Source organism: Miniopterus natalensis, chromosome 8 (genome assembly GCF_054644295.1).
Source record: "Miniopterus natalensis isolate mMinNat1 chromosome 8, mMinNat1.hap1, whole genome shotgun sequence".
In the NCBI taxonomy this organism is placed as follows: Eukaryota; Metazoa; Chordata; class Mammalia; order Chiroptera; family Miniopteridae; genus Miniopterus; species Miniopterus natalensis.
The window spans coordinates 40,427,999-40,451,097 of record NC_142088.1 but is presented as its reverse complement, the minus strand read 5'-3'; the positions used below and the strand labels follow the sequence as shown (position 1 = coordinate 40,451,097).

General features: G+C 43.4%; 1 protein-coding gene across 1 annotated transcript in view; it reads left to right on the top strand.

Annotated features, from left to right (window-relative positions):
* Positions 1-22,639, top strand: part of LOC107546566 (mitogen-activated protein kinase kinase kinase 20-like) — a 29,216-nt gene extending 6,577 nt beyond the window's left edge. Inside the window, exons 5-8 of the mRNA XM_016224998.2 lie at positions 13,396-13,512; positions 15,367-15,441; positions 18,000-18,150; positions 21,975-22,639. Coding sequence (XP_016080484.2) covers positions 13,396-13,512; positions 15,367-15,441; positions 18,000-18,150; positions 21,975-22,639 — 1,008 coding nt within the window. The remainder of the gene's footprint in view (positions 1-13,395; positions 13,513-15,366; positions 15,442-17,999; positions 18,151-21,974) is intronic.
* The last annotated feature ends 460 nt before the right edge of the window (positions 22,640-23,099 follow it).

Below are 23,099 nucleotides of genomic sequence, written 5' to 3'. Positions count from 1 at the left end.
ACCAAGAAAATAATTTCCAACTAACCAAGAAATGATTTGTTAATGTGGAAAACTAAAAAATAATTTTTAGTAACTATTAGAAGCTATAAATGATATCTGATACAGTGGTCTGTTTGTGACCATAATTGTGTAGACTTTTTGAATCATTGGTTCTCCACGAGGCCTAAAGTCACCGCAACTTTTGCTATTCTGCTGATCCTTGGCCACCTGTGCAGAGTAATGATTTCACCCCTTCATTCAGCACACATTTACTGAGGACCTCCTGTGTGCCTGGCTCTGGGCTAAATACTCAGAACACAAAGTCAGAAGGTACAGTTGCAGTTTGCAAGGAACTCATAGCTTATCAGGCTGGGGCTGGGCCATGGAAGGGCCATGGGTTCGAGGACACTCTGAATAGACCTGATCAGACTTTGTCACTAGCTGGAGATGGGTGAGTGGGAGGGAGGAGCCAGGATGCTGCCGAGGTTTCTAGTGTGGCAGCAGGACAGATGATGTTATAATGTAATAGGTTAGAAAGCGAAACATTCATACAATATAGATGTAATGCCACGGGGCTAACAGCATAAGGAAGAAATTGAAAGGGGTGAATTTAACCAGGAAAAGCTTTTTTGGAAGGGATGAATTTTGAAACGGGCTTGAAGGGAGTCATGGTCTTGATTGTAAATAATTCCCTGAATATAATTTTTAAAACTTAGAGAGTACTTCTTTCTAAAGAGCATAGGTTATTTCATAAATGTCATCTCATTTATCCCCTGGGCATTTCTGTGAGATGCATAAGGCACAGTATTAGAAAGCTGATAGAAAGAGAGCGTGTTACCAGCCTCGGCTGTGGCAAGGACAGAGCTGAGACCAGACATTACATCCTTGTTATCGCCTCTGTAGTAAACATGTGCTTGCTGTCATACCTAACACAGATGTTTGAGCCATTTGTAAACTTTCATAAAATAATCCTAGAATAAATTACTGTCCAGTTCTAAACTAGCCCGTTACGCCAGCCTATACCTTTGCATTAGGAAATATTTTCCCACAAATGCTCTTTAAACTGAAATTCCAATTCCCCACATGAAAACCCTGTCACCTTGACCCTTAAAGGTAGACCTCAAGGGAAAAGGGCAGCTCAGGATCCCAGTGAACTGAGTTCTCACACTCATCTTCACAGAAAGGTAAAGCCATTAGCTCTGTCTCCGTGACCAGAGTGAGTTACAAGACGACACTGGAGCTTTGGAAGTTCTCTCCAAACCTGAGTGCGTATGTCAGGGAGATTCACTTGTCCATTTTTCCTGTTCTTTTACAAATAAAATGAAGGATGTGCTCTAATGACAACCATTGGGAACAATGTATGACAGTGACTCTATCATGGAAATATTTCCCATCGCATCTGAGAAGGACCACCAGCTAAATACCACTTAAAATTAGCCTCATTTTACATCCAGATGAACTATAGAACCAAAGTGAGGTTGGTTTGCCCAACCAAGCAAAGCATTCATGTGTGAGAGCCTGTGCCTGCTACTGTGGCCAAGAGCCACTGTGCTTGCCTGGGATCTTAGTCCTTACTGACACAGCCCTCTGGGGAACCAGGCCCTCACCAGACTCTGGGGCCATAGGCACGTCAAGAATTCTTCCACAAACGAAATGGCCATTTTCCTTTCCTTCCCTTGAGACTACCTGGCAGAGAAAATGATTGGACCAGAGAAGTTAAATTAATAATAAGTGAGCCCAACCAGCATGTCTCAGCAGTTGAGCATCGACCTAGGATCCAGGAGATCGCGGTTAGATTCCCGGTCAGGGCACATGCCCGAACTGCAGGCTCAACCCCCAGTGGGGGGCGTGCAGGAGGCAGCCCATCAATGATGACTCTCATCATTGATGTTTCTCTCTCTCCCTCTCTCTGAAATCAGTAAATAAAACATAATAATAAGTGAGAATGCATTTTACCCATTTACCTGACCTATTTCTACAGAGTACATGTAATTATTTTAAGTAGCACTGTATGTTGAGGCAGCCTTGAAGTTATGACAATGGAATTGGCAGAAATTAGGTCTTTCTCCGCTGAAGTTTTCTGTGCTAGGGGCTTGAAATGCTTATGCTACTTATTATTATTTTATACTCTGGCAGACAGAGGTATAAACTACTGACACAGGTGGCAACTACTTTGCAAACATTTTCCTCATGTAGTTTTTACAATCCACCATCACAGGGAGCACTATCCCTGTATCATCCCTAGGAGGAAACTGAGGAAGGGGAGAGGTCAGGTTCCTTACCCAGAGTCCCCAGCTAGGAAGGGGCAGATCCAGTGCAAGGGCTGAAACATATTGTCACACCGCCCCTTTTTGGAAAGTATCATTGTCCCCCGAGATAAGAATATTCATAATAAAAAAGCAAAACTTTTTGGCCAGTTAATACTAAATTGCCACTTGGTTCTGCGTGGAAAGTGCCTTGTGTTTTGTAATCTGAGGCCTTGGCCTGGCACAAAGGAAAGGGGCTTCCAGAATCCCAGGCAGCCTCATGCGGTCCCCAGGGCGGCAGCCACCCTTTTTCATTGGAATATCCAGCTGCCCAGAGCTGATTCTTGCATCTGTCCTAAACTCCCAGGTCAGGAATATCGATCCTGAGATTGCCAAGGAGTAAACTATCAAATCACCCAGGGGTTTTCTCGCTAAGATCTTTTCGAGACTTTGTGTCATAAAAATTCAAAAGCAGAGTTATAAAGGAGCTATTTGGGAGGCCGCCCATCCCTCGTTCAGTGCTGGGTAGTCACACACTTTGTCCCTCGTGTCCTCATTTCCTGCTCTTCCCGGTGAGGCGAGGAAACCTGGCGGAGCTGGGCTCCTGCGGCTCTCAGTTGATCGCCTGCCGCAGAGAAGGGACTGGGGCTGGGGGAGAAGCCTCGGGAACAGCACCGTGTCTCCGGCCCCCCGGCTTCAGCGGGCCTGGATGGAGACAGGCTTCCCCACCCCGTACCTACCCCAGATGCCATCGCTTCTGGGGCCTTTTGAGCAGTGTTTTGAAGGAGCAGGTGAACTAGGAAGAGGGATGTTTTTGGGGGGGGGGGGTGCAGAGCTAACTGCCCATCAGAGCGAAGGCTTTTCCTGTCCACCTCGCCCTGGCTTTTCCACCCCGTCACGGTCCCCTTCTCCCACTCTCCACGCAAAGAAATTCAATCGTTCTGCTTCTCCAGTTGTTTCATCTATAGGTTAAAAAGCTGCTTTTTACAAATACTTTCCACTTACTATTGTGCTTTTAGGTCTTTATTAGATTGCTTATAAAATGTTGCATTTAATAAACTTAATTGAATCTCCAGGCCCTTTCTCAGAGCACTATAAATATCAAAAAACGGTCAAATAGGGCTTTTTTTTTTCTTCCCCCTATTGTGTAATTTTTATAAATGGATAAACATGAATAAAATAACAGGGCACAAAGAAAAGGATTTTGTAAGGAAGTAAAAAGCCAACACCTTTTGTAAATTTCAGAACAGCTAAAACCAGCACTTTTCTTTACTCTCATATATCTTGCATTTTTTAAAAACTCAGTGTAGGGATATTTATTTCACATGTTCAGCTATTTGGGGGGGAGGAATATATGTACACACATGTTTGTGTGACTAAGTACATAAGCTTGCAGTGGTATGGTTCTATAGAAAATCAAGTTTTAATTGACAGTGAAGGAATAAATGCAGTTCAGAATTTGACTATATGACTTGTGTCTGGTTTCTAATTAGAGAGTGGAGACAGACTTCAAACTGGTTGGGCAGCGGTCTATACAACTAGAGCTGACCTGGGAGAGGTGCTCAGTACATACTTACTGATGGATTGACAGTGATGTGTGGAAATGGCGTGCCTGAAAATGTCTAACTGGAAAAAGCAGCCCTGACCTGTAGTGTTTGCAGATTCCCATGGTGTAAATACTCCCACCATGGCCAATTTCAAATTACTAATCTGACATCACTGAACTTGAAGTTGGGGAGAGATGTAAGCACTCATACAGTGAGAGCTGGCCCCAGGACACTGTTGGATCACCCTTGGTCTTCTTAATCAAGATTCTGAATTCCTTTTAAAATAGCTAATAGCAAGACCTAGGTTTGAACAAAACACAAATACAACATTGCTGGTTTCCAGCTGTAATGGTATGCATAGTTAGTTCAAAGAGAGCTCGAGCCTCCCACGGAATCCATTGTGGCTTAGGTCTCCTTGAGTTGCCATTGGCTCATATAGATGTGCTAACCGTATTATATGAATCAAAGATTAGGATTTGAGTTTGTAAAGAGTAAGAATATACTTATGGAAACAGAGAAACAAAATTTTAATTTGTGACTGTTTCTTAAAAATGTTGGAATAGTCCTAGCTGTTGACCCCTTGATGTTAATAATAGTAGAGGAGACGTCTACTTTCACAAGCAGGTTTTCCAAAGCCTCTGGGGCTCACCATAAGTTCTATAGAGAGAAGGCCTCGATAGCTCACAGTGACCTGTGTTTTCTGAGCCAACAATTAGGTCTTAAAAACAATCAGCTATAAGAGGGAGAGATTATTTGAAATGAAATTAAAAGCAGTATATTGTAAAAGCAAAGACGTATGATGACCATATCAATTGTGGACATTAGGATTTGGTCTGAGAATAGCTCGAATGATAAATAAAGCCTACTGACTACACCAGTGTTTTTTTCAAAAATGGTATTTCTTGGATTCATTTTGAGTCATGGAAGGTGGGAGGAGAATTTAGTATGTAGAAAAGCTGTTTTTATATTTTGAGGGTCCTGCGTTAAGTTTTTTGCTGCCCATTTCTCAGTACTAAAAAAAAAAATTTAAGCAGTAATTAGGTAAGCCAGACCCCCTTCTATATTGGTTAAGAAACTCAGTCTGAAATAGAATAGATTCTTAATTATTCAAAAATCAATAGCAAGACTTACTATTCTCTTTCTCCAAGATGATAAACTAGTACCTTTCAATTTCAAATACAGTTTTTAAAAAATAAAGAGAGCCCCTTTCAAACATGTCAACTAACATGCAAACCATTCAGGTAGTCAAGTGTCTAATGCATCATTTGAAAGTATGTCTCACTGGATTTCACTTTATTTAACATCATCCTTATGGCCCCTTTTTCACACATAACTCAAATAACAGCCCCCCAAAATGCAATATAACAGCCTTATCTCCACTGGCGTCTAGCTGGCACCAATCTGCCCTGACCTTAGACACAAGCCATTGTTAAGGGTATAACGCATTTACATATTTTGCAATAAAACATCAGTTATTTGCATTACTGTGTCAAGTTTTATTTGATTCTTTCACCTAAAAATGACTCATTTTCCTTTCTTGTATTTTAAAAACCAACTACTCTAAGCTTGTTTGAGAAAAATCAAAAATTGCCCATTTAGCTAGAAGTCATTTTCTTTTCAAAAGGCAAATGTTATTTAATCTTTCAGCTGTTCATTGTGCCATCATAAATACTTTCTTTTCAGCACAGTTGTGGGGACTGAAATGAGCCCACTAATTGCCTCCCATTTCGACTGACATGTGGTGGTTTAGTGGAAAGAGAACACAGCAGGGAGAAGGAAATAGGAGGCTGAGAAAATGAGAGCTAATTATTTTCACTGCCTCATGTCAGGCTCTGTGTCAGCCTTGTTTTTACAAACTGGAAGGTTTAGCACTAAATAAAACAAACTGGCGTCATGTTTTTATATACTGGCAGTGTCATGGAAGCAGCTGCACATCTCAAAGACAATATAATGCCTGCGTTCGCATGGACACCATCTGACAGACACTGTGAGCCACAGCTAATGAGGACATCACAGTGGTGCCAAGTGAAAGGTGCTGAATTATGTATGATTCTTCATCAGTACAGCAATAGTCCTGTACATCATTATGAGACATTGTTTTGCTGAAGAGATTAAAACATTCTTAGTTCCAGACCCTGCAACCTATATGCGCTGAAAGAGGTTATTAATGGAATTTTTAGGGAGAGTTTCTTGTGGGTTTCTTTTTGGTGGAAAAACAAATCTCGTGGGACAAAGCCGTGATGGGTCACGACACTGTATGGATAAAGAAGAGAAGCAGATTAACCACACTTGCATTTTCTTCCTTTTAAAGGCGGCAGAATAAAATAGAGTGTAGCGGGGTGATCCGTAATGATAAATAACCCAGGTGCTATGGCGGGATGTTCCACTCTCCTGCCTTTCAAACAGCAGGTTGCGGCAGCTGAGCTGGGTAATAGCAGCGCGTAAAGGCGCCTCCGGAGGCCTAAATCATCAACATCTTACTACTTTTAATACCAGCATGACCAACATCTCTATGGCATTTGTATTTCATCTTGCGTTACTTCTTACATTTTGAGACAGTCAGTCACCTGCGAGGAGACTGTTTCCCTTTTTTCCCCCTCTTGAATCTTAAAAAGTTTATTCCGACCTCTGTGTTTTATATGTTTTTAACTGTTTCCTCAGAACAGGCCTTTGTAAGGTGGAGGGGCCTCTTTGCGAGAAGTCTGAGTGTTCTCTGATGATTTTACTTTGCCTCTGTTCTTGGGGGAGAGGTGGGGCGGCTGATGGGGACTTTAAACGCCAGTGTCTCTACCATTAGACTGAGCGTGCTCAGGACTTAAATTCTAATTTCAGCGCAGCTAAGTGAACGTGTACTGCAAACCTCTACATTTTCTGAGCCTCGGTCTGTTCATCTGTAAAATAGTGTCTATGACAGGGTCATTCTGTGAGGATTAAATAACATGGCTTAATCTCAAAAACATCATACCATGTGGGAACAGTTGAATATATACAGTGTATATGGTAAATTCCAGTTTTGTGAAATTCTAGAGCAGGCAAAATGAGTCGATGGTGATAGAGATTGGAACGGTGGGTACCTCTGGTTATGCAGGAAGGTTCTGCTGGGAAAGGGCATGAGGGAACTTTCTAAGGTAGTGAAGATAACTTGCTTGTTTGGGTAGCTACATTGATGTATACATCTGTCAAAATTTATTAAACTGTGCACTTAAAACTATGTGCATTTTATTGTATGCAAGTTGCATCTCAGTAGAAATAAATACATCAATATTCTTTTGGTCTGCAACCTTCAGGTAAAGGTGATCTGTAGGAACCTACCAAGCCTGATTTGAGGTCTGTTTCCTTCCAAAATGTCCTGAATAATCTTGGCCTTAGATTGTTAAAGATTTATCTATAGTGTTCATATTTGCAATAAAATTTTGGTAGGAAAAAAGGAGAAAGAGAGAGATTGTTGTCTCTGAGTTGCCCAGAATTTAAAACAATATTTAAAGTTTAATTTTTGTGCTCCCTTCAATTCCTTTTCCTATTTGGAAATTTTATCTTAATCTTTATTATTTCTTTTTATTCCTTCCTTTCTCCTTTCCTTTGTGGGAGGGAGCAGAAATAGCTTATGTTTGGCATCACTTGTACTAGCTTGGAACTCCAAAGAAATTTTAACAGCTTGCAAAGAATGTAATAGTGATTTCTCAGTAAGAGATACTTTAGCATTAACTGAGTGTTGTTTAGGATTTTATCTTCACAGGGTTAAGAGTTTCTGTTTTACTTGGCCAGTAAAAGTAATTCAGAAAAAATTTTCACGTAATTGGCAATGCTGAAGCTGTTCAAAGGGAATGAATGCTTTCTCGTCCGCCATTAATCAGGCACTTGCTCCTAAAATTGTCCAGGTATTTCAGCAGCTGCCCAGATAAATAGTACATATCCTAGGCACCCAACAGAATTGTCACTTTTTCATCAGTTTCAAATGCAAAAATTCCCCTCTTCAACAAAATTCCATGTTTCTTATAGATTTGCATTGGGGGGCAGATTATCTAGCTAGTAGGTTTGGATAACCTTTTTTTGCTGTTCAACACCCTACCAAAGAACTTTCCAGTGTCCAGCTCTGCTCCTGTCCTCAATGTCTTTTCCCTATTGATTAGTAATTAGCACCCCCTGGAAATGTGTGTCAAGATGCAAATATGAACAGTGGGAATGTCTTCTTGGGTGGGAATCTAGTTATGAGGCTAAAATCATGGTAATCAGGACCTGTCCATAATCTGCCTGAGCACCTAGATGGGATTGGGTTGTTTCTGGTTAGGAAAGTGAAGGTCATGCCTAGCCACAAAGCCCTTTAGGCCGGGGCTTAAAGTGGGAAGTGTTTGTGATTCCAGATCCTGGCCAGATCAGTCAAGAAAGGGCATACAGACTGTGGGACAGCACCATATGCACTTTTAACAATGATCTTTTTCAACAATTGAAGGGGAAATTGGCTATGTTGGACTTACTAGAGACTCAGTATTTCAATCTCTGCCATGGAGCCCTATAAAGGATTCCTTGAGATAATATGGACTATTCGTTGACTTTGGAAGATAAAACTCCTCTGTACCGTAATTCTTACTTTTGTTAACCCATAGCAAGGCCAGTTCAGGATTCAGAAAAGACTGAGGGGAAACCTGCTCTCCTAGCACCAGCAGGCCACCTTGGTTCAGTTCTGAACTCTACGACTTGCTGTCTTCGTCAAATACCTCATCTGTCCATGCTTTAGTTTCCTCATCTGAGGTAAGGTTCTCTGGCTGGCAATCACATTTCATAGCCATTGTACCTCCAGACGTCTGATGTTCCTGTCGATAGGACCTCATCAGGATCCGCTGACACAGGAAAGGGCAGAATTGGGTTGTCATATCATCCATCTGTGTGAGAAGATGCCAGTTTCCGCCTCCTCCAATTTATTTCATAAAATCACTCATTGTCACGTTGCCACCTGGCTGCACCTTCTTCTTTTTTCCAACCCCAATCATTCCTTGGCATTAGACTTATTTAGTGCCCTCTGGATCCCCAAATTCATGCCCAAGCAAGATGCTCTGACCCAGCCTGCCTGTGCTGAGCAGATCCCAAGTCCAGGGACTTTTTGTACCTTCCTGCCCAGGAAGGCTCACTACCTTCTCCCCATTCCCTGAGATTGCTGCAGATGACGGGCCAGCTAGTCCAATAACAAATTGGAGCTCTATTGGTGACCAGTGTTGGTAACAATAATAATTACTCCATTTTGAGCTCATTTTTTGGCTCTGGCACAGTGCTCCAAACTTTACAGTATCTCATTTAATACCCACACAGCACAACGAGTCATTTGCAAATAAAGAGCACTAAGGCTCAGGCAGGTTATATAACTTGGCTTGGGTTGGGAGGGAAGAAAGTTGGGGAGATTCAAACTCATGTAGTTGGACTTTATACTTGTGGTCTTTCACTTCCCCCTCCTGCTGCTCCCCCAGTAATGGCTTAATGTATAATCCTTTTCTAGATTATTTCCATTTTAATAGGAATCCTCAAAACCTTAAACCAAATGAGTGATAACAGGGCCATTTCAGACCACCAGGAGAGAATGGTTTTGGAAAAGGAGTTCTTTGAGGCCCCGTGGCCTCTCTCAAAATACAGAGTTGCCTGCTTTTGATTTCTGCCTGTCAGTTTTGAGAGTCATTCTCACACTTCAAAGTGACTCTTGAATGTTTCCGATTCAGAAATCTATACTCACATTTCTGTCACTCCAAAATCAATAGTACACCCTGGTAAAAGTGAATGGTTTTTAAAACAGAGTCCTCATCCCCATGACCTGGTCCCTGTCACTACCAAAGAACTGAAAAGGTAGCAATTGTGCATGTAAATTTCTATATTAGGCTCATAAATACATGGAATTGTTACTCTTGGTGATATTTCTGATTATTTAATTCATCTTATTTGTATGAAAACCTTTTCAGTGATCAATTAGTTAAGAACTTGTTACGTAGCATTCCATCTGGAGTTGGGTCCTGTGGAACTTGCTAACTTGTTGAAGTCCTGGTAGTTGCAGAGAATGCTCATTGACACCTTATGACTCACTGGGTAACAAAAATACCAGGAATACCTTAGGGTAATTTGAAATTGAGCAAGTTTAAAGAATTTCATTACTTTCTGGATAACTTTTCTTAACTAGACAACGGTTTAATCATAGATGCCCTGAGAATACCTAAGAGTTATTGCAGGGCATTGACAGATTAAGTTAATAATTCAAGTGAACACTGCGTATTCTTTCCCTTCTAACCCAGCTTTGTAACAAGTAGGACCTACTTTTTAATGAATGGAGAATGCCACCCTTGTCTCATAACCACCTTGATTATACTTTTATTGCTTCTGTAACTATCTTTCTTTATGGCTCAGGTGAAAGGCTTTCTTTCAGATAAGAGAAAAATGGAATTTAGAGAGTAAAAGGGTCTGTAATCCTATTATGTAGATCTTTGTTTCTCCAAGCTGGACTTTGGGGAACAAAGAAGCAGTTGCTGCAGGGAAGGACCGATGGCCACTTGATTGTTTGGTGGTATTAGCAAAATATCCTCTGGTCTTTCTCCCTCCTGCCTGTTGTCAATAGCTGATGCCACGTGGACCTCCAGAAGTCAGCCAGTGAGTTGGTCCTGCCGCCCTTCCCAGTTGTCCTCCTGCATTGGCATCTCTTCCAACTTTGGAGCCAGGCCGCCTAGTGCTGTTATCATCCCACGTCCACCACTTGTTGGCTAGAAAACTCTTGGAAAATTCCTTCAACTGTAGCCCCATTTTTCTCACTCACCTATTGTTATGGCTATCAAATAAAATAGCAGGGGCATAAACACGCCTAGAGCAAGTAAGCAGGCCACAGGTGTGGGTCCCTTTCTGTCAGCCCCTCTCGTAGAGCTGCCCTGAGCATGTGCGCTCGGGGAGAGGGGAGGACGTGGGTGGTGAGATGGGAGAGCCAAGCGGAGGGCATCGGACATTTGCGCACGGTTCACAGTCTTTTAACTGTGCTTTTAACCAACTTAATTCCAAAACTTGACAGCCAAAAGAAAAAGAACTGAATAAACTCAGCTATTGAAGGCTTTTTATTCCAGCCACTGCCTTGAATCTGTTTCAGAGAAGAGCCATCGTGACTCCAGAGTCATTATCCTGCCCAGTTATCTCCTGGCCCATGTTGCCGGGTAGCAGTGGCTCCAAAACAAAGAAATTGAAAGATTTGTCAATTCTGAGTGACTGATTTGACTTATGTTAGCCAAGAGCTAGGTTTTCACATTTTTGAATTCACCAATTGTCTCTCCATCTTGTGCCTGTGGCTGGGGGAAGAGGGTAACTCCCCTCAGGCCTGGGCCCCTCTTGGTTCTGCAATTCTTCTAGAAGTTTTCCTAAAACATCAGGCTCTACCAGCTTCCTGTTGAAGCCAGCAGGTTTTCAACAACCTTTTTGTTAGTGCTCTTTCATAATAATTTTGTCTGGGCTTGCTAAAGAAGCATTCCAGGCCTGGTGCTACGAGAGCACTTTCTAGTTTCAGCACGTAAGGTGCTCGGGACATTATCCTTAATCTTGCAGAATCCTTCATTCTTCAAAGAATATAAGAGAGAAGGTGAATTTATAGGCTAGGGGTCAAATCTGATACAAAGACATGAGTTTATTTTTCCTATTAATTGCACACAAAGTGTTTATCCCCCAACATATTTATTATATTTTTTCATACAGCGAAGTTGAAAAAGTTTTACAGTGAACTCTCATCTAGCCACCTCCACAATTCAATCATTAATATTTTGCTCTATTTGCCTTATCACATATCTGTCCACCTATCTATCCTTTTAGCTATCTATCAATCCTTATTTTTTATGCATTTCAAAGTCATTTACAGACATCAGTACACTTCCTCCTAAATAGTTCAGTATATTAGAGTTCAATAAGAAATGTACACATCTTAAGTATGCATTTGCTTACTTAATGCAGGCACCTATATAACCCAAACCCCCATCAGTAGAGCATTAGCACTCCCAGAAAGTCCCCTTGTGCCCCTTCCCATTCAATCCCCATCTGCAGAAGCAACCACTTTTGTGAATTTTTCCCACCATAGATTGGTTTTGTCTGTTCTAGAAAGTCATATAAATGGAATTCTTAGTATGTTCCTTTTGTATAAGACTTTCACTCACTAGAATATTTTTGCGATATATCCATGTCATTGCATGCATAAATAATTGTATTGCTGAGTAATATTCCAGTCTCTGAATATACCACAGTTTATCCCTTCTGTCGATGAAAACTTGGCCTGCTTCTAGCTCTTTTGCTATCATGAGACAGCTGATCAAAACAATACTATACAAGCCTGGCCAGGTGTGGCTCAGCGATTGAGCATCGACCTAGGGTTTAGGAGATCATGGTTTGATTCCTGGTCAGGGCACATGCCCGGGTTTCGGGCTCCATCCCCTGTTGGGGGCCTTCAGGAGGCACCTGATCAATGATGAATCATCATTGATGTTTCTACCTCTCTCTCCCCCTCTCCCTTCCTCTCTCTGAAATCAATAAAGATATATTTTTTAAAAATACTGTACAAGTCTTTTTTTATTTCTCTGGGGTAAATACCTAGGAGTAGACTTTCTGGGTCATAGAATAGGTATAAGTTTAGTTTTATAATAAATTGCCAAAACTTTTTTCCAAAGTGATTATACCGTTTACACTCCCACCAATAATCCAGTAGCTCCAAATCCTGGTCAACATTAGATGTTGACAGTCTTACCCATCTGGTAGGTGTATAGCGGTATCTAATTGTTGTTTTAATTTAAATTCCCCTAGTGACTAATGGTGTAGAGCCTTTTGTCATTACAACATACTTTTACTGAAAATTTAACATAGCATCATTTAAAAAATCAAGAGGCTTCACATAAGAATCCAGATATCCAGTTTTTCATGAAACATTAAAGCACTTAGCAAGACTGGGCTTGTTCTCCCACATGGGGACAATCAACAGAAGCTGAGTGGTGGCAGTCCCTGTAGGGCAGTTGCCCTATAGTTCCCCAGAGTCCCTTCCCCTCCCCATAACTCCCCAGTACTTAGTTAGGCCAGTTGTTATACATCATCACATTTGTAGTATTGTTTTCCTCCCTGTGAAGAAGAAAGTGAGCTCTTTCCTGAACCCATGTCATTATCAATACTGGAAAAGTGAAAGGTAGATCAAGAGGGCCTTATATTTCCAAAAAAAGCGGGGCGTGGGGGGGGGGGGGCGGGGAGACCACATCTCTTTGTGTCAATGAAAAAATATTCCTACAATGTTTAATATGTAAATTAAGTGGGTTCATTTGGAAAGATTACAATTTAAGGCTCCCTAGTGAAACTGCCTGGCTTGACTCATTTTTAGTATCTGCCTGGCCCCTTTAGGGTTTTGAGTTTGCAGCTCCTGTACCAGAGCACTTAAATTGATACATTGTGTCCCATGATTGCCCTAACGGGGGGTTATTTAGCTATATAAGGAGATCTAATTTCATGTCCTTTTATTGAAAAAGGAAAAAAAAAAAGGAAACATTCCAATAATGCTTCATTTAGAATATGTCACGTGTTATAAAACATTGAGGCTAAAAATGTTTGTTTCACTTTCTCAGCTTCTTTAATTTTGCTTTTAATTCCAGGACTGTAAGTGGAAAATGTACATGGAGATGGATGGGGACGATATTGCAGTCACCTACATCAAAGACGTGACGTTCAACACCAACCTGCCCGGCGCGGAGATTTTAAAGATGACAAAGGTAGGGCCCTATTTACGGCTGAAAAGCTCTTTTGAATTCACAGATATCAAACAAAGGCATTAAAATACCCCAGCAGTGTGCTTTTGTGCCGTCGGTGCTCGCATCAGCTCAGCCCCAAGCTGGCTGCAGAAAAGCACATTTTATTTAGCAGATTGAGATCATAATAGTTTTTTGTTAAAATTCCACTTATGCTGTGTGAACTAAAAAGTACTATAGAAGGTGTCATTTAAATTTTTTTATTTTTTTCCCTTGCACTTCTTTATGCTCATTCTGTCATTTACCAAAGGAAAGGAAATGCTAAAGATGAAAATATTTACCTCTGATTTCGGGTCATTTTAAACTTTGGAAAACTTGTAAGGAAGAAGCGGTCCTGGGTTGCGTTCGGTGTCTTGAAGGGCAGCCGTGAGATGTCGCGAGGCCGTGCTGACGTCTTGGCGGCTTCCTGGAGGTCACACCGACGAGTCCCTGGGGAGGCCGGAGAGCACGCGTCGCCGTAGGGCCCACGGTGGACGCCTGCCCCGAAAACACTGAGGAAGGACTTACATAAATGCTTAGCTTGCCCTCGAAAAAAGATGTTTTTTTAATTCTGTCCCAGTCACACTGAAAATATACGTGAGGCTTCAATGGTAGAAGGGCAGCAACTGCAGGTCAATAACCACGTATCCATGGGACCGTCGCCCTGAACTCCGCATGGGCCACTCTTGCACACTGTGGAGTGTGTGTTTGGCTCAGTGAGGAAAATGGAGTTGGTAGGACAGAAGAACCAGGGTGCAGCCACCTGGGGAGGTGAAAAGCGTCTTCAAAGCCACATCGATAGATTTGCAAATATGTTCCCTTTCCAGGCATAAAATTGCTACGCACCCAAGTCCTTTCAATGTGTAAGGGTGTTCGTCAAGCAGATTGATTCGATATTCATTGCTGGCGTTCCCTGAGTGATGGAGGTGTTTCGGTGGTGTTACTTATCTGTAAGGGTTGTGATCTGCTTGGAACTTTCTCCTTTTTTCTGTTGGGACTTACGGTTGTGACGCCTTGAAGGCTGGACCGGCAGTTCTTTCACCTCACCTGTGCCATCGCTGGTTGCAGCCGCTCTTCATTGCTCCAGTGTCATTTAGAAGCGGGATCCAAGCCATTGCTGACGAAGGAAGGTGTTCAGGGCAGAAAGAGCAGGCTCGAGGTGTAAAACCAAGTGAATACAGGCGTTTCTGCCACGCCACCGATGCGTTCCTGCGGGACCACACCGTCGGAAAAGCACACGCCAACATTAACGGGGCTTTCAGGGCAAATAGGCGTGGGCAGACCACTCAAAATCCATAGGACTTTTTAACAACAACAGAAGCAACAACAATTCCAATTAAAACAACAACAATGAAAAAACAAACAAACAAGCAAAAAACCCACTAACCCAGTTAAATCTCAGTGCGATACAGAGGAGAGCAGAATGGTTGTTGAGGACACTGAACCAGCCACTGTTTGCACTCAAGCAAGGCACTGCTGAGTCTTCTTCTATTGTTAAGGCTTTCTCTTCACTGTGAGAAAGCTTTCTGCGGATGCTTCAAAATATTAGCATCAATTAATGACCTAAGGATTGGATTGAGTGATATATCAGACAAGAGAAGATTGTGGCAGAACAGGACTACATGTTTGTAAATATATGAAAGGATGTCTTATGAAAACCAAAACCCCAAACATTAGCATGTTGTGAGTAATCACATGTGAGCCAACGTGACTTCCATGATAATCTGACATTATGCCTCTATTTGCCAATTGTGGATGGTGCAGCTGGCCTTAAAGAAACACGCCGTAGCAGGGCCGGCTGTGCCATTGCACTTCACCATCCTAACTTTTGTTTTCCAGCCCCCATTTGTAATGGAGAAGTGGATTGTAGGAATAATGGAAAATCAGACTGTAGAATGTACTGTCACGTATGAGGTAAGCTTGGGACGGGGTGGGGTGGCGGGGCTGGTGGCTTTACATTCAGTTCCTCAATAGGGATTTATTTGCTGCCTTGGGGTGCTTAAAATTTATTGGATGAGAAACTATTGAACCAACATGAATATGGGAAGATCGATATAATTACTGTAACACAGTGTTGGGAAAGAAAGAGAATAGGATACAATTGCCTAGATAGAGATTGAGGTAGTAATTCACTCATTCATCAGTTAATGACTGAGTGCCTCCTACGTGCCACATAATGTGTTAGGTACTGGGGATCCCAGTGACCAAAACAAGGTGCTTAGAGTTTAGGGGTGAGGATAGATTAGTGATTCTTCAAAGGACAGACTCAGCTTTATACAACCACTTGGGGTCTATTATCAAAAACATATTCCATAGATTTTATATATGGAGAATTACAAAAACTTACACTTTAAAAATATGCTATTAAAATTAAAATTTATATATTTAGCAAATACCTACTGACAAGCACTATTCTGTGATTAAGATAGACTAAATCTATACTCTCTTGAGGCTTATATTTCAGTGGAGGTAGATAGATAATAATTAGGTAACAAATAAGTAATGTCAGGGAGTGATAAGTGCTAACCAGAAAACAGTGAGACTCAAGCAGCACAGAGGACAAGGACAAAGCTAGAGAGGTGGGTGGGGCTGGAACATGGAGCCTCATGGCCAAGGTGAGGGATTGGATTTACTGTAAGCATGGTGGGAAGCCAAATGCTTAAAGTAATCTAATTATGTTTTGAAAATTAACAAGACTTCATGGCTGGTGGGACATACAAGGTAGAGAAATCCTCCTGGCTGGGCGTGACTCAGCAGTTGATCATCCGCCTAGGATCCAGGAGATTGCGGTTCGATTCCTGGTCAGGGCACATGCCCGGGTTGCGGGCTCGATCCCCAGTCAGGAGGCATGCAGGAGGCAGCCAATCAATGATGACTTTTATCATTGATGCTTTTATCTTTCTCTCCCTCTCCTTTCCCCCCTCTGAAGTTAATAAAGATATATACTTACAAAAAAATTTAAAAAGGTAGAGAAGTCCTGCGGGAATGGGGCAGAGGGGAACAATTATAGCCCAGAGCCTTGGCACATATTAGTATGGCTCTACCACCAATAGGATGTGCATTTCATTCATTCATTTAATTATTCATTCAAGAAACATTCAGTAAGGATTTACCATGACCTAGGCACCATAAGAGGAGCTTACACCTGTTTTATCTCATTGATCTTGTGTAAGTATGGAGAAGTAGCATTATCTTCATTTGGCGGGTAGGGAGAGATGAAAGGTAGCCGAGGTTTGGAGTAGTCATTGTCGCTGATGGAGTCTCGCCCAGGTCCTCTGACTGTAGATGCCGTCTCTGCTGTTCCTCAGCTGTCCTCTCTGTTCCCTTCCCAGCAGTAGGATGGAGGCAGCCAGCCTCAGCCTGGACTCCATGCACTGCGACATTGCGACGGTCTTCTGGGCTGCCAGGGCCTGGCTTTTCAGCACTAGAATCCAAACCCTGGCCAGGTCACTTCCCCAGGTGACCCGGTGCTGGAAGCCAGTATTACAGCAGTTACTATCCTCACCAGCCAGGGCGCTCAGCATCTCAGGGGTGAGGCACCTGAGAAATAGCATTAATGGTCAAAGTGTGTCTTGCAGGATACAAAAATCTAAAAAAGGAGGTTGATTGATCTTGAGGAACTTGGAATCTAGACTATTCCGGAGCCTGCTGACCAGTCGCCACCACCCAGCAGAAGCCCTTTTTTCCTGACTAGCCGGTTACAACAGCAGACTTCCTCTCTGCCTCCCTTAGTGGGTCTGGGGACACACTGCACCAAACTCTTCTCTTCTCGCTCTTTCCCCTTCCCCCTCTTTCTGACTCCATGATGATGAGCCGCTGGTGTCTGTAACTGTCACTTCAGGGCTCCTTAAACATATTTTTGTGATCTTACTGAATCCTGAGGGGTTCTTTACCCTGATTTGTGACACCTGGTGAGTAGGGAGGTTTGAGGACAAGAAAGCGGTGTGTTTTGGCCTGGTGCCCTATTCTTTTTCAAATCCTCATCCTCAACTCTGCCCTGTCTCCCTCTGGCATCTGTTGCCCCGCCCCCTCCATGGGGTGATTAGTCCCACCGAGCTAGCCGCCCACCCTTACCGAGTTTCCCTCCTCATCGGAGGCAGTCTTGGGCAAAATGGTGCTCAGAGTTTTATTTATGCAACAAAATATCAGTTTTCAAGTACTATAAACAGAAGAAATTGTTTTTTATTTCTTATTTTAAAAGAGGTAAGCTGAGATTTGCCAAATATAATCAATTATAGGAGAAGACAACCACATTTTTAATGACTATGATCCACTAAGGAACAAAGTGGTTAAAATTTGCCCTTTAATCAAATCACCATATTTAGGCAAACTGTACAAATATTTCACCTAATGCATTTATGATACGTTCTAAGGAGTTAAATGGAAGTGAGATGATAACCTGATTTTCTTTCCTTCCTATTTTATAAACATGTGTATGTTTGCTTATGAGTTTCTCTATTTTTTTTTTACAGAGCGATGTTAGAGCTCCGAAAAGCACTAAGCATGTTCATTCGATTCAGTGGACTAGAACGAAACCTCCAGACGAAGTGAAAGCCGTCCAACTTGCCATTCAGACATTATTCTCCAGCTCAGAGGGCAACCCTAGAAGCAGGTCCGACTCAAGTAAGTTACATGTGTCCTAGACTAGATTCCACACCCTGAACTACCAAATTCTCGTACGAGGGACAGGTGCCACTCTGTGAATAGATACAGCTGTCTAATATAATACTTCCTTCTTCTATTTTTTGAATTTTGGTTTTGGATAGTATTTATGGACTTATCGATATGAGCATATTAAAATAATTTCCATATTTGGATGACTGTGATAAAAGATGAAAATTAATTATTGACTATGTTATATTGATGAACAAAATATGTATGTCTTTACATATATATATATTTAATTTTTGAAATTGTAGATAAAGATACGAATCTTCTGCTATGTCCAGCAGACATTCCTATGAAGCCACTGCTATCCCTGGGGCAACTTCCTGAGTCTTAGCTCCATGGATACATCAAAGCATAGGAACCACATGAGGAGGGAGGGAGGGAGGGAGGGAGGGAGGGAGGGAGGGAGGGAGGGAGGGAGGGAGGGAGGGAGGGAGGGAGGGAGGGAAAAGGAAAATAAAGGTAAGGGAGGATAGAGAAAGAGAAGACATGGAATGCATATGATGGGTAGTGGCGATGGTAATTACAGATATATAAAGAAAAATTTAGAAATAACATGGAGAAAGGCCAGCTGACTTGATAGTAAATTGGTCACGATTTGGTAGATTCAGGGAAGAGATTCTGACTTTCACCTTTGTAGGTCCAGAAACTCAAATATAACCCAGAGTTAGGTTCTGTAGGACTGCAACAAGCTAAAATTAACACATGGGAGGTGAGTGTACAAACCCCATGCAGTTCAGTTTTTACCATGAGAAATATACCTGCAAACAGACCAGAAATACATGGTTTCTGATGAGTGCATTTTTTCCCAGTAAGAAAATCTACCTGAGAAGACATATCAGAAGGTTTTTTGTTGACATGGAGACAAAATACCCTGATGGCTAGTGTCTCTGAGTTATGAGAGCCTGGGTATATGTCCTCTACTGTAAGGTCTGGCTTGCCAACCAGGCCAGATATTTTTAAATATGCACCGGCCAGGACGCCTAGAATCCTGGACAGTACTCCAAACCCCCCAACAAATTATTTGATAGCATGCTGGACCTGCCTTCCTCTGTCAACACCGTTGATTTGATTATTTTCTTTCACAATTAATCCCAGGGAGATATTCTGACACCACTGGGTTGAGTTTTTACCAGCCTTCTCAGCCTCAAACGCATCTTCAAGCATGTCTTAGGGCCGCTGTCTCTATGCGTGATTAACCCATATAGTAGGTGCTGGTCCTCACTAGCTTCTCTACAGAAGGCACTCTGTTTCTAAGTTCTCTCATTTGCTAATTCAACACTCTTGTGCCACATGCCTACTACCATGCCTTTAAGGATTTCTTACTATAATAATTGTTCCCCTCCCAAATAATTAATATTTTAAGGCACATTTTACTTCTATAGGGCTTTCATAGCCATGATCCCATTTGATGCATACAACACCTTTGATCCATACAGCACCCCACCCTTGAAATCTGTGGGAGTCTTCGCTTTCCACTTCTGCTGTATTTTTCTCTTTTACTAAAAGCTGGTATTCTGTTTCCCAATCCACATGACACAAAACAGCTGCCAACTGCTTCCAGGTTTTACATCGCTTGACTCCCATCACTTTGAGAATCACCAAAGAAATACTTTATCAGTCCCATTTCCAGATTCCCTGGGGTAAGATTTATTGGTGCTATTTTTTTTCAAGCATTCTCCTCGACCAATGAACTGTATCAACAGGGGGAGGTGGTGGTGGGTGGTGAGGACATACTGTGCAGGATTACTGTAACCATGTGGGTGGAGATTCCCAAAAGATGGCAATGGGCAGATGTCTAATAGGTGTCCTCTACTTCTCTTAAATCTAAATCTTTTGGGAGGAAGCAAATTGTTTCTCTAAGCTTGTACACAGGAATAGTGAGTAGCCTTCAATCTTCCAGTGGAATGGCTTTGGATAAACCTTTTCCTCTGATTGTTAACTGGAGAGGTTGCAGGATAAAAGGGGGGATTGACCTCCCTTTCACTTGCTCCAGTTTTAGCTAGTTTGCCTCCCTCCCTTCCCCCTTGTATTTCTTTTACCCTTTTGATGTGAAAGTTCAGAAGACACCACCTGGATCAGTTAGAATATAGTTTTCAGCTGCAAGTAACAGGAAATCCAACTTTAACTGACTCCTTCCCAATAGCACAAAGTGTGGCCCCAGGACCAGCAGCCTCAGGATCAAGGGAACTTGTTAGAAATGCAAATTCTCAAGCCTACCCTAGACCTGCTGAATCAGAAACTGCATTTTAATAAACCCTTTGGTGACTCAGAGGCATTCTAAAGTTCTCAAACCATGAGTTTTAACTATAATAAAATTTATTATCTTCCATAACAAGAAGCCTAAAGTTAGGCTGGGCTCGAGGTGCAGAAGATAAGCCAGCTCAACTACATTAAGGATGAGGAAGGAACCTTTCCTCCTTTCCACTCTGCCATCCTTAATGTTGCCTTTGCCCTCGGCCTAGCTTCTCTCGTGTTCACAGTCATCACATAAAGATATGGCAACGCACAGAGAAAATTAAGGGTCAATCCCTCCCTTGTTCTCATGCTTAGGAATGAGAAAGACTTGCCCAGAAACCCTCAGCAACTACCCCTCAGGTTACTTTGGCCAGAACCAAGCATCATGTCCATTCCTAAACATGACATTACTACATGTGGCTTGGACTTATCAAATCTGCCACTAGAGCCAGAATGTGGTCAGCTTTCCCTGGCTCACGTGGCTTCGTGGAGGGGGCTGGACACAGAACAAAGTCAGGGCTCTGTTGGAAGTTAAAAGTCAGAGAAGTCAAGATGAAAGAAAGAAGGCATTGAGGTTGGATGAAGGCTGTGAGGAGTGTCTGGACACAAGAGATCCCGGTATCTGCACAATCACTGCAGAGGTCTGAGTCACCCGTGCAGAGCAGGGAGGGAGGCTACCTGCTGGCAGAGAGAACTGAGCATCCTCTGGCTTTCTGCAGAAGCTCCATCTGACAAGCAGGGCAGAGGAGTTCAGGGGGACCACCAGGGAACTCAAGAATGTGGGCCCTGAAGGAGACAGAAAAGAGCCCGGGCATGAGGAACTTGCTTCTTTGCTGCAATATAGCTTACGAAATGGTTCCTGTTAATTGACCGTTTTCTTTTACCTGAGCCTCTTCCTGTTTGCTGTGAAGCTTAATTTACCATGCAAAAGAAAATTTTTTTTCCCTTCTTCCTGAACCTCAGGAATCTCCTCTGGAGATATGAACTGTCTTTCTTCCAAACAATCTCTAGCTGTCTCAATGGTTGGAATCCAATTTCTTTTGCCTGCAGAGTTCTTGAGGATTTAGAAGTGCTCGCTGGCAAAAAGCCTTTCGTTTTCTAAATGTGCCCCTGCCATCCAGACACACTCACACGGCGCTTTCAGAAGCGCCCACACGGCCCAGTGGGAGAAGGTGGGATTTAGATGCACGAGGACCTGGGGTTATCACCTGAGTGCCCTTGGACCAGTGACTTACTCCCCAAACTCTCTCCTCTCTTATAGAATAAGGTTATTAGTCTTTACCTGAGAAGATTAGTGAGAGGGCTGATATAAGTAAGCCTATGGAACAAAGCTAAGCATATAGTATATGTGTGTAACTAGATAGTGTAAATGCCTTTATTATTTTTTTTATGTGTAATGAAGGAAATGCCTGTACAGCCTAGAATTTCTATGAATGGTGAAGCTAGAGCATCCCAAACAGGCTTGGACTGACCAGAGGCAGGCTGAGTCAGGCGTGCAGCTCGGGGGCTCAGGAGACTCACTGTTCCCGTGCCTCCCGCAGGCGCCGACTGCCAGTGGCTGGACACGCTGCGGCTGCGGCAGATCGCGTCCCACACGTCGCTGCAGCGCTCGCAGAGCCACCCGATGCTGGGCTCGCACTTCCCGTACTTCAGCGACCAGGATTCCTACGCGGCGGCGGTGCGGCGCACGCAGGCGCCCGTCAAGCATCAGCAGATCACGCCCATAAACCAATCCCGAAGCTCCTCTCCCACCCAGTACGCGCTGACCAAAAACTTCTCCTCTTTGCATCTCAGCTCCAGGGACAGTGGCTTTTCCAGCCTTACCCCCGACAGCTCCGCGGAGAGGGCTCAGTACTCGGGGAGAAGCCGCAGCAAATACGAGCGCGGCAGCGGGTCGCTCAGCGCGTCGCCCAGGGGAAGGGCCGGCGGGCAGGGCGAGCGCGGCGCCCCCGCGAGGGACGGGTACGCGGGCCCGCTGGGCAGGGGCCGTGCGCCCGCGCGCAGCCCCGGCGGCCGCCGGCCGCGCTGGGCCATCCCGGGGATGCCGCTGCACCCCGAGGCTGGCGGCGCCGGCGGGGAGGAGAGCAGAGCCAGCGAGGGGGGCTGGACGAAAGTGCAGCACCGGAGGAAGGCGCACCGGCCGGCGGCCGCCAAGGCCGGCAGGGAGCGGGCCCGAGGGAGCTGCCGCGGAAGGAGGGCCGTCTGACGGCCGCGCCGGCCCTTGCGAGCGCGCTGTGCGCTGCCGCACCGCGACGCCTGCGAACGGCGCCGGCACAAAGGCGGCTTTGCCTTGCTGGATACGGGGAAACTTTCCAACTGAAACGACGGCCAAACCAGAGCTAAAATAATTATGGATGTTGGTTCACCAGTCATAGTAACTACACTTACCCGTAACGGTATATATATATATTTTTCCCCTGATTAACATTTTCAGAGGAAGGGAATATGCCATCGAATTACCCTAACCATTGCTTGTCCGCTTATCAGGGCCTAGACTCGTGTGAGGTTAAGTGGGGCGCTCGTCCTGGGTGCAGAATTTAAGGGAGCACCCAAAAGCTCAGTAATAAGGTACTTAAATAAATGAAAATTAATGCAAAAAAATGTGATCAAAAAATCAAAATCCTAGATAAAGGCAGAATCAATATTAATGATTTTTCTTTTTGTCT